The sequence below is a fragment of the Malus domestica genome, chromosome 02 (assembly GCF_042453785.1).
Source record: "Malus domestica chromosome 02, GDT2T_hap1".
NCBI lineage: Eukaryota > Viridiplantae > Streptophyta > Magnoliopsida > Rosales > Rosaceae > Malus > Malus domestica.
Genome location: NC_091662.1, coordinates 34,518,291 through 34,530,334, shown reverse-complemented (window position 1 = coordinate 34,530,334; position 12,044 = coordinate 34,518,291). Strand labels below are relative to the sequence as shown.

General features: G+C 37.1%; 1 protein-coding gene across 1 annotated transcript; it reads left to right on the top strand.

The window, feature by feature from the left end:
* The first annotated feature begins 808 nt into the window (after positions 1-808).
* LOC103411425 (uncharacterized) lies at positions 809-10,708 on the top strand. Its single transcript, XM_008350062.4, has 17 exons — positions 809-1,149; positions 1,918-2,157; positions 2,541-2,687; positions 2,917-2,995; positions 3,175-3,358; positions 3,712-3,777; positions 4,096-4,335; positions 5,396-5,602; positions 5,719-6,022; positions 6,602-6,761; positions 7,153-7,261; positions 7,362-7,497; positions 7,617-7,672; positions 7,754-8,053; positions 8,151-8,273; positions 9,562-10,245; positions 10,384-10,708. The coding sequence occupies exons 1-17, from the start codon at positions 1,014-1,016 to the stop codon at positions 10,552-10,554; spliced, it is 3,342 nt and encodes a 1,113-aa protein (XP_008348284.4). The 5' UTR covers positions 809-1,013; the 3' UTR covers positions 10,555-10,708.
* The last annotated feature ends 1,336 nt before the right edge of the window (positions 10,709-12,044 follow it).

Sequence of the window (12,044 nt, the reverse complement as noted above, 5' to 3'; positions counted from 1 at the left end):
TTTTCTCGATGGCTTACAAAGTGAAAAATGATAACCTCATTTTACACAACCTTATTTAATCATGTCCCTTTTTGTCATTTTAAGAGAGCGTATTTGATGATACAATCTAAAAAATTACTCTCCCAACACAATTAATATGATTAGGGTTAAATAACTGACTTGGAAACAAGTCAAAGTACTCAAAATTAAACTTATAATGCTTAATCAAAAACAGAAAAGTTACAAATGTTTAGTAAAAAAACTGAGAAACAGAGCGACAAACTCTAATTATTCCCCGTTTTAATTCATTTAGTTTGATAGTTAAACTAAAAAAGAGTGTGTATAAGAAAAAAAAACGGTTTAGCTTCCTTTACTAAACCTTTTGGTTCGACAATGCCACTAGCATGAGTCTTTTTTTATTTATTTTTTATTTTTTTATTTTTAACAAACTATATTTTCTATACTAAAAGAGAGAGTGTGAACTTAGCTTCACAATACGCTAGCAGTAATGTTGCTCAAACTCGCATTTGGCAAGAATCAATTTATTTTTATTTTTTTTAACAAACGATATTTTTTATACTAATAGGAGTGGGTGGACTTAGCCTCACAATAAGCTAACAGTAATGTTGTTCAAACTCTCATGTGGGAAAAATCAAACCTAAGACCCCATTTACAAGTGAAAAGTAACAAAAATCGAACCTAAGACTTCATTTACAAGTGAAAAGAAATAACACTAGACCATAATATTAAATGATCGACAGACTTTGAGTCTTAAACGTAGATTATAAATTATAATGCGCTTCAAAACGAACCAAACCAAACCGGCTAATCGGGGCACCGCTACCTGGCGCGATGTAATTGAAAGAGAAACGTGCGAGGTTATCCAATTATCCATTATTTTATTTTAACTTTTTGTGAGGGAAATAGCCAAAATCAATAAGCTAATACCAAGTCACCATTTTCATGATGTTTTACTGAGCTCCACTCTCTCACTCCTCTCCAATCTGATTGATCCAAACATCTGAGCTTCGGCCATGGCTTCTTCTTTGCCGGGTCAACTCGTTTCCCTGTTAGAGAATGGGCAGCATCATGTGTGGGAGGACCAGTCGATCATCAAGTGGCGGAAGAGAGACGCCCATGTCCCTTTACGCTGCCATGAATCAGTTGATGGTAAACCACTCATGGCATTTCAATCTCAGTTTCTTATTGCTTTGATTTTTGATTTTCTAAAATTGATTTGTTGAATTTGGTTTTTGTAATTTTTAGTTCTTGGTTGACTGATGGAATTGTTTTTTTTTTTTTTTTTTTTTTTTTTTTTTGCTGGGGTTTGCTGATGAATGGTTGAAGTATAATTCTTTGATTCAGATTCACATTGCATTTTGGATGTTGTAACGTTCGAATGCATTTAGCTAAATTGTTTACTGTGAATTTGAGGTTCTACACGCAATATATATCGTAAATGATGATGATTTGGTGATTTCATGTAGAATCACACAGCTTTGAGTATTTGTAATATGTATGTATATCCAAGCTCATCAGTTGGGTTAACATATGTGGACAAAGATTTTTGTTGAAGTTTTGATACATAAGGTTTTCAGTGTAAATGCTTTTTCTCAAATATCTAGGATGAATTGTTGTTGGAGCATGGTTGTGATGCAGATTTTTGTATTATCGTACATCTCTCATAAACTGCATCATGGTTTGGTATATGAGCATGGTGTTGCATGTTGCCAATAGTAGGTTGGGGGCACTAGCCGCAGTACGCATGATATTACACGTAACTGGGTAGGATTAGGAACATCGGAAAGAAAACGCAGAACCTAATTGGTTCAATGTTGGACTGAGAGGTTTGGGTGCTTGATTCAGGAGCACCATCATCTAAGTTCTGATTGTACGGCTTACTTTTAGAGGATATCTGATGTTGTTTATGTTGTGCAGGGTCTCTTAAATATTGGTATGAACGCAACAAAGTGAGTTTTGTGGTATCCAACTCTGCTGTTTGGAATGATGATGCTGTTGTTGGAGCTCTTGACAGCGCGGCTCTTTGGGTCAAGGGCTTGCCTTTTGTCAAGTCCTTGTCAGGCTATTGGAAATTCTTCTTGGCTTCCAATCCTAAAAATGTTCCCTTAAATTTTCATGACTCTGCATTTCATGATATACCGTGGGAAACTTTGCCCGGTAGGCATATATGATCTTTCGCTTTTTCTTCTTTATATTTATATGGTGTGTTGTGTTGGAGTGTATACGTGATAGTTGGCTCGCATCCAATCAAGTTCTAGTGAGTAATGGGAAACCATGAAAATTTGTCAAGATATATGTATATCTGTAACTACCCAGAATTTAAGGACCTACCTCTTAGGGAGAGGGTTAGGATCATGCCCATGATTCCATATTTATCTTTTCATCTTCATTTTTAAAAGAATAGGAAATTTAATAGTATTTTTATATTCTTAGTTGTTTATATCCTTATTCCTGTTTATGTTATTCACTGATCATGATTGCTGGGTCTAGGAAATGCAATTTTCATCCGACTCATTACTTTTTTTTCTCTAATGGAACAGTTCCTTCAAATTGGCAGATGCATGGATTTGATCGGCCTATTTATACAAATGTTGTGTATCCATTTCCACTGGATCCACCTTTTGTTCATGTGGACAATCCTACTGGCTGTTATAGGACATACTTTGACATTCCTAAAGAATGGAGTGGTATGATCAATTTGAATGCATTGCTAATTAGTGATGCTTTTGAATTCTTTTATTTTTGTTCTTTGTTTCCCTCTGTTTTTTGTTTCCTGATCTGTATTATATCAAACCTGTACCATGCTATAACTTGTATGCTTCGAAATAGTCTTATTTTCAACTTTGGTAATGTTTTAAAAGTAACCATTTTAAATGTAAATGTATGACATATTGACATGTGACTAGCATTTGACAGGCCGCAGGATTTTTTTGCACTTTGAAGCTGTTGATTCTGCTTTCTGTGCATGGGTGAATGGGGTCCCGATAGGATATAGGTAATTATTTAATGGCTTTTTGATCAGTTAGCAATAAGTGCATTTGTTGATCTTGTAGATTGTAGCACTCAGAGCATAGCAATGTCAAAATGAAGATCATTTTGTGCTTATAAGGGATGCATGGTTAGGTAGGAATCTCTATCAGATACATTAACAAGCTTTATTTCGTGCTAGGTCAGTCAGGACAGCAGACTTCCTGCTGAATTTGAAATCACCGATTATTGTTACCCATTCAGTACGGACAAGAAAAATGTACTAGCTGTTCAAGTTTTCAGATGGAGTGATGGCTCTTACCTTGAAGATCAAGATCATTGGTGGTTATCTGGCATTCATCGTGATGTGCTTCTCCTTTCCAAGCCACAGGTTCTATAATTTTCTTGCATTTGTGTTCTTTTCTTTTAAATACCATTATACTGTGTGATTGGCTTTTCTTGGAGCTATTACATAGCGGGAGACTGGGGACAATTATGTATGCATTGATGATTTGCATGGCTGCTTCTCTACATTAAGATCATTCCATCTCTTCTCTTTGCATGTCAGTGTGCGCAGTCATGACCTAGTTCATTAATTTGCTAACACATATTTTACTTTGATTACACATATAGGATTATCTCAACTATTTCCTCAGTAATTTGAGTAATGCAAACTGCTATTTGCTGCTAACTTAAGTTAAAGCATCGCATAACATTAAATCCTAAAGTATAACTGATGTGCAGGTATTCATCGCAGACTATTTTTTCAAATCAACTCTGGCCGAGGATTTTTCTTATGCAGACATACAGGCAAGTATCTACTAATCGAGAAAGGATGTCTTTGTTTTTAATGAGTAATAAAAACAAACAATGTTTTATAGCGTTGTCCGGATGAACCTCTTGCACATTACTGGACAGTAGTTTGTAACCCATTGACGTTTCTTATTGATTATATTTTTGTTATGCTCACTTTTTACTTTGATTATCACAATGTCTGTTAAGTTTATACTGTAACTGATTTATCTGTCATCAATATGATGAGATTATGTTCTCTTCTTAGTACTATTTAACTACATGGAATTTTTTTAATTCTTTATTTATTTATTTTCTTTTTGCATTTTTTACCAGGTTGAAGTGAAAATAGATAACTCCAGAGAAACATCTAAAGATAGTTTTCTTCCCAACTACACAATAGAAGCTTCATTATTTGACACGGCTAGCTGGTACAGTACTGATGGATATGCTGATCTGGCCTCATCTAATGTGGCTAGTTTAAAGCTTAATCCCTCACCCAGCACAAGCCTTGGATTTCATGGTTATTGGCTGGAAGGGAGACTGGAAATGCCGAGGCTTTGGTCTGCCGAGCAAGTAAGGACACTTCATTCGTTCTTTCATTTTGTTTCTTCCTGTCTTGTTCTTAAGCTAAAAAGCAGACCATTTGAAGTTATATATACGTTATTACTTACTAGTATTCATTGAGTGATGATTTCCAAAAATGTCTGTCAAGTGCTGGAAGTACCCGGGCACTGTGAATATTTTAACCTAACATGTAGCATTTGTGTGTGCTGCACCTTTTTGTTATATAACTGTTGACCCTTAATTTTGGGTCCAAACAATAACTTACTTTGCTTTCTTTTTCGAGATATGTTGAAAGAAATGTCTTGTTGAATTATAACAGCTTATAGGATAAGTAGATTTTTCTTTTTCACATGACACCAGAGTTTGTGAATACTAGAGATTACAACTTTCTCCCTTACTCAGCACGCCTCAACTAAACATGAGTTAGGATTAAGGGCTATTCAAGTTGTGTTGAGAATATGGCATTGGTTCTTTCCTACATGGTAGTCAAGTTCTCGTTCGACTTAAGCATAAAGCAGATAGATCACTTGACCACAGTAGTATACACCCCTGACTGGGGATGCTCTAAGAGAGTTCTTAATAGGGCAGAAGGATAGAGCAGATCACAATTAATATATACTATACATTGTCCATGATGAGTTTGTAGCAAAGTTTGTCTTACTTAATACCATCGCCTTTAAGAACCTCTAATGCTTTCAGTGATGCTGTACTGAATATTAAACAATTTGAATCTGTGGTTCAATTTTAGTTGCTGTCATTCCACTTCTCTTTTATGCTAGAAAGGAAGTATATGACCAGATTGAGACAGTAAGGGGAATAAAGCTTGTCGACTATCTATTTATGTTTCACAGATGGTTCGCTGATCGTGTGTTATAGTATTTGCTTTTGAACGCTTTTGACTTCTTCTATCCTCTCTCTCTCTCTCTCTCTCTCTCTCTCTATATATATATATATATATATATATATACACACATACATATATATATATACATATGCATATACATATATATATATATATGTATGTATGTATTGCATTCAAGTGTCTCAACGGATTGTTTACCATCCACAGCCAAATCTGTACACACTTGCTGTTATATTGAAAGATGCATCTGGTAACCTTGTGGACTGTGAATCATGCCTCGTAGGCATACGACAAGTATCAAAAGCCCCCAAACAGCTGCTTGTTAATGGGCGTCCAATAATAATAAGGGGTGTAAACAGGCATGAGCATCATCCACGTCTGGGAAAAACGAACATAGAATCCTGCATGGTTAAGGTGACAAATATTTTAGTTCCCTTCGTTTATTCTCTGCTTGCCTATTTGATTGGCACCTTGAGGGGGTGGTTCTGTTTATTACGTTCCTGAAGTTTTCATCTCTGTTTTGTGTACAGGATTTGATTTTAATGAAGCAATATAATTTCAATGCTGTGAGAAACAGTCATTATCCCCAACATCCCCGTTGGTATGAGCTTTGTGATTTGTTTGGCATGTACATGATAGATGAAGCCAACATTGAGACCCATGGTTTTGATTATTCTGGGCATGTGAAGCATCCTACATTAGAACCAAGCTGGGCTACTGCAATGATAGACCGTGTGATAGGCATGGTTGAGAGAGACAAAAATCATGCTTGCATTCTCTCCTGGTCCCTAGGAAATGAAGCGGGATATGGACCTAATCATTCTGCTTCAGCCGGTAACCATTTTCCTTAAACATCCTTATTTTGGTCGAGCTTCAAAGGAACTTATATAGAGAATGTCATACTTGTTCAAGAATTATATGTTTTGAATTAGCTGGTAACTTAAATTTCTAGGTAAACTTCTTAAATCCACAATACGATTCCCAAATGATTCTTTCTTCGAAAATAGGCTATTGGGAATCACATTGTGCGTTTAATAGGTTTACCTTGAAATAATGGTGATGAACTTGCGTTCAATAATTTCGTAAATAAGGAAGTAATAGCAATCATTTGGGAAGGGGCTTTACACTAGTAATATGAATTTTGTCGAAAGACAGAAGCATGCACTCTAATTTTGAATAATTCAGAAAATATTAAAATTCTATTAAAAGTTGGGTAAGCCAATCAAGATCACTTTGTCTATAATTTGGGTTCATTATCATATCCAATTTTTAAAATGTTTACATTTCCTATTAAAAAAAAAAGTTTAGATCACCTTTGTCCTTGGAATTTAATTGAAGTTGCTTCCAATGCATCTTTATTCGTCAACCTTTTCCTACCACTCATTGTTTACAATAATTGAATCTTGAACGTAGGCTGGATTCGTGGCAAGGATCCCTCACGGCTGTTACATTACGAAGGGGGTGGATCCAGAACTCCATCCACAGATATTGTATGTCCCATGTATATGCGGGTCTGGGACATTGTGAAGATTGCAAAAGATCCAAATGAAACACGTCCTTTGATATTGTGCGAGTACGTAAAATTACTATTTCTTTTACTGTTGTTTGAGATAAGTTGATTTTACCATATTCCCATAGTTAGAACATGAGTCAACTTATATTTATATTTGGCACTTCTCTGTCCTCAGTTATGTCGCCTCTTCACTAATAGAGTCCAACATGTGAAGTTCAATTATTTAGGGAGGTTGCAATTATGGGGATTTACACTGATGATTGCTTGGTCTAATACTATGATCAAGTTTGTTGCTTTACCACTACTCCGGAAAGCTTTAGCTATTAGATATAGTCCAATAATTGTTCTATATCAAACATGTTATTTATTCTGAAAAGTTATACAAGATGCCTCAGTTTATGCTCATAGAAATCAAATTTCTTCACTTAAAACCATGATAAAATAATGGCAGGTATTCACATGCAATGGGAAACAGCAGTGGCAATATACATAAATATTGGGAAGCAATTGATAGCACATTTGGTCTCCAAGGAGGCTTTATCTGGGAGTGGGTTGATCAGGTAACGTATCCTGGGTATAAGAAATATACTGATGATCATCAACATTAAGTTAAATATTGGATTCCATCAGGGGATAATAGATTTTTATCGTTGTATATAGGGCCTATTGAAGGAAAGTGCAGATGGTAGTAAGCACTGGGCTTATGGGGGTGACTTTGGAGATGTTCCTAATGATCTGAACTTCTGTTTGAATGGCCTTGTATGGCCAGATCGAACTCCTCATCCTGCAATGCATGGTAAGCTGATAATTTACGATAAACTTACAAATACCACTGTCCTCAAAGTTCTTTAAGATAACATTTGTTGGTCATTTATCTATTAAATCATTGCTCGCTGCTTTGATTATTATCTTCAGAAGTCAAGTATGTGTACCAACCAATCAAGGTTTCATTCAGGGAAGAAGCAGTAAAGGTACTTTTCACATATTTGTGTTTGCTTTATTCTTTTTCTTTCTTTTTATTAAATGTTTCTGTAACTGATATCACCTCACAGATAACAAATACTCACTTTTATGAAACAACACAAGGATTGGAGTTCAGCTGGTCTGCTCATGGGGATGGATATAAACTTGGATCTGGAATTCTGCCTCTTCCTTTGATTGAACCTCAGAAGAGTTTTTCTATTGAGTGGAAGTCAGCTCCATGGTATCCTCTATGGACTTCATCATTTGCGGAGGAATATTTTCTAACAATAACTGCTAAGCTTTTGCATTCCACAAAGTGGGTTAAAGCTGGTCATGTCATCTCATCTACACAAGTCCAGTTGCCTTCCAAGAGAGAAATTGTTCCTCATGTAATTGTTTTTTTCTTAATACCTAGTTAGACAATAAGAATGAATCTTACAGCTTTTGTCATATAAAACAATTTTTACAACTGGCCTTGCTTTCCAGGTCATCAAGACTAAAGAAGCTACATTCATCAGTGAAATTCTTGGGGATACAATTAAAGTGAGTCAGCAGAACCTTTGGGAGATAATATTGAATGTTAAAACGGGAGCAGTTGAAAGCTGGAAGGTATTCTCACCTTTTTCTATTTTCTTGGTGATAACACATTTTATTTTTATTTACAAAAATAAAGAGGTCGCACTTGGTGCGATGGCAAGTGCCTTCGCCCATGAGCGGTAGGTCTCGGGTTCGAGACTTGGGAGCAGCCTCTCCATAAAATTGGGGTAAGGCTAGCCGACATTCACCTCTCCCGTTAAAACGGGAGCAGTTGAAAGCTGGAAGGTATTCTCACCTTTTTCTATTTTCTTGGTGATAACACATTTTATTTTTATTTACAAAAATAAAGCGGGAGCCTTTGGTGCGATGGCAAGTGCCTTCGCCCATGAGCGGTAGGTCTCGGGTTCGAGACTTGGGAGCAGCCTCTCCATAAAATGGGGGTAAGGCTAGCCGACATTCACCTCTCCCAGACCCTGCGTAAAGCGGGAGCCTTGTGCACTGGGTACGACCTTTTACAAAAATTGTTTGATAACGATTTCATCCATCCCTCCAGGAAGTCTTCAGTGTTTGGATAATACATTATATACGAGGTTGTCACGTTCCTGTTTCCGATAAACCAGAATCCATTCTTACCATACTTAGATTATTTCTATTTGGAACTTAGTTATATGAAGTACATACGGTTTACATGTGAATGGGTGGGACGGGTCAGAAATGGAAATCCATCTGTTACGGCCTTTTCATGTTATCCTCTATTCTGTTACATAGTCAGACTAGAGGTGTCATTTCGAGGAAGATATCTGGGATGGAGAATCCTGTTTTAGTGCAATTTTTCCTCGCCTCCATAGGAATTCTTGGTTTAATAATGCTTCAATTGCTTGCATCTTTGTTCCCTTCTTTGTCCCCGCCAAAGATTTTCAAATTCCATAGGATTCCTCCCTCCTTTTCTTGGTTGAGAACATTTCATTATCACATTTAGACATGTAAAGAAGGCCTAGGTGTCTAGCGCAAGTTTTTTTTTAAAATACATTAATAATGGATCATTCCATTACCATCTCTATTTTCCACCTGTCTCTAATGATTTTTGATCTGTTTCTTCTTAGTTTCGTGACTGCTCCTTCATTCTTGTAAACTTGGACTGAAGCTGCTGCATCTTAGGGTTTATGATTGTATTTGCCTAGTTACTGTTCTGTTTGTGAGGATAACTATTGTATTACTTTATTTGTTTTCTCTGCTAGATGTTCTTTCTCGTGTGGATTGAGGGTTGTAAACTTTTCTTATGCCGGGCCTCTTAGAGTGTAGTTCTCAATTTGCGCTAACACTCATTCTGAATCCTATTTTTGAAAATAAAAAATGGTAGGTTGAAGGAGTTTCTTTGATGACGAAAGGCATATTTCCATGTTTCTGGCGAGCACCCACAGATAATGACAAAGGAGGAGGTGACAGTAGTTATTTCTCCTTGTGGAAAGCTGCTCGTATTGATAGCCTCAATTATATCACCAAAAGCTGTTCTATACAAACTAAGACTGACCATCTTGTGAGAGTAGCTGCGGTTTTTCTTGGTGTTCCCAAAAGTGAGGAGGGTTCTTTATCCAAGGAGGAAAGCGCATTAATTGAGATTGATGTGATTTACACAATTTACGGTTCAGGAGATGTTGTCATTGAATGCAATACAAGACCAAGTTCGAACCTTCCACCTCTGCCACGTGTTGGAGTTGAGTTCCATTTGGATAAGTCGATGGACCAGATTAAATGGTATGGAAGAGGACCGTTTGAATGCTATCCGGACAGAAAAGCAGCTGCTCATGTTGCGGTCTACGAGCAGAATGTGGGTGATATGCATGTCCCTTACATAGTTCCTGGGGAATGTTCAGGTAGGGCGGATGTTAGATGGGTGACATTTCAAAACAAGGATGGTTTCGGAATCTATGCTTCAATATATGGCAGCTCTCCACCTATGCAAATAAATGCAAGTTATTACACCACAGCTGAGCTTGACCGTGCAACGCACAATCACAACCTTGTCAAAGGAGATGACATTGAGGTAATTTCTTCTGCGTTTTTAGTTAGTACCTCTCATTTCAGTACGAGTCGATTTGTCTCAGATGTCCATTGTATTTAATACGAGTATATACAAAGAATGGTTTACGGTTTAGGGTGCTTACGGTCTATGGTGCTACAGGTTCATCTTGATCACAAGCACATGGGCCTGGCTGGGGATGATAGTTGGTCCCCCTGCGTCCACAAGGAGTATCTGATTCCTGCTGTTCCGTATTCATTCTCAATCAGGCTGTGCCCAATAACTCCAGCAACCTCTGGCCTCGATGTCTACAAATCTCAACTTCAATACTAAAGTACCGAATGCTTGACAATCTACTTACATGGCTATGAAATAAAGATGTTTTCCTTCTCTATGTTAGCTTGTTGGAGAATATAAAGGAAAACTTGGATTGTAATATGCTGATTATGAATCATTTTTATTCAATAATCAATATTTCCTTTATCAATTTTGTGGTGGATCATGTTCGTTATACAACCGCTGTTTGATGTTTGAGAAATTACTCGTTCTTTGGCTAGCATATTTACTGATGGCATCTCTCAGAAAAGGACTCGCCATTTCTCAAGTCGAAAATCTTACTCTCGCTAGGTATCTAAACGTGCCTTGGTGGCTTATGACCATGAAACCCGAGCTTCAGTTGTCTATGGGTGCTTCTGTTGCAATTGATTGAAGGCCATAGTGACTAAACCCAGATGGACTGCAGAAAAATGCAAAGAAATTGAACTACATGATAATACCAAGTCTAATGCAGGAACAACCAAAACCAAGATAATGCAAACTCTTGGGATCCGTTTGTTACACCGTGTAAAGTGTGACTACCTTGGCTAAGACCGATAACCCACGTTTGGTAAAGGCCGGGACTAGTTTAAATGTGGGAGATGAGCATAGGGTGGGTGCGATGGATGATGGTGTGAGCAATGAGCAGATAATGGATGGGAGAGATGCGATGTCAATCGGCAGGGACATGCCTAGCCCTGGCTCAGTTGGGCTATAGCCTGATCCCCTTAAAGGGCTTGTTGCATGATCATGTTCAAGACATGGGATATGGTTTTTTCCTCTTGATCGAATCTATAACTTCTATTAGCATATTCATTTTCTATGGTCCCAACTGATAATTCGACTCTCCAGCTAATAATTATATAATAGCCCCATCAGCCCAACTAAAACATCTTTTTTTTTTTTTTTTGGAACATACGATATTATCTATACTATTGGGAGAGGAGTGGGCTAAGCCTCACATTAGGCTGGCAATAATGTGGTTCAAATTTTCCTTTGGTGAGAATCGAACCTAAGACCTCTCACTGTGAAGAGAAATACCACTAGACTCGTAGTACTAAATAGTTGCCCAACTAAAACATCTAATTACACGTATACCTTCAAATTTCAGCTCACCCGGGTTTTGAATGCTAGATCTGTCCCCAATGTGGGAGATAAGTAGAGAATGAATCTAACTAGGGCGGCACCGCATCTGTAATCCTTTAAGATGATTTCTCTTTAAAATTGCCTCTCAATCTTGATTTCGTTTAAATTTATGGCCAATCAAATTGAAATAGGTTAAATTTCGGGTCTTGACGATCGTCTATTGTGCAACTACTGAATGCAAAGCCAATTCAGCTTATTAACATCTTTGTGGTCCGGGAGTCCTTATCTAACCTGCCAATAAACAAAACAGTTTGAAATTTGAAATTTTTTTTTTTTTTTTTCAAGTTACCGTTGTAGAAAAAGCGCGTACATTTTTTTTGGGTGAAAGAAGGAAGGCGCGCATTATATATCAATTGCTCTCG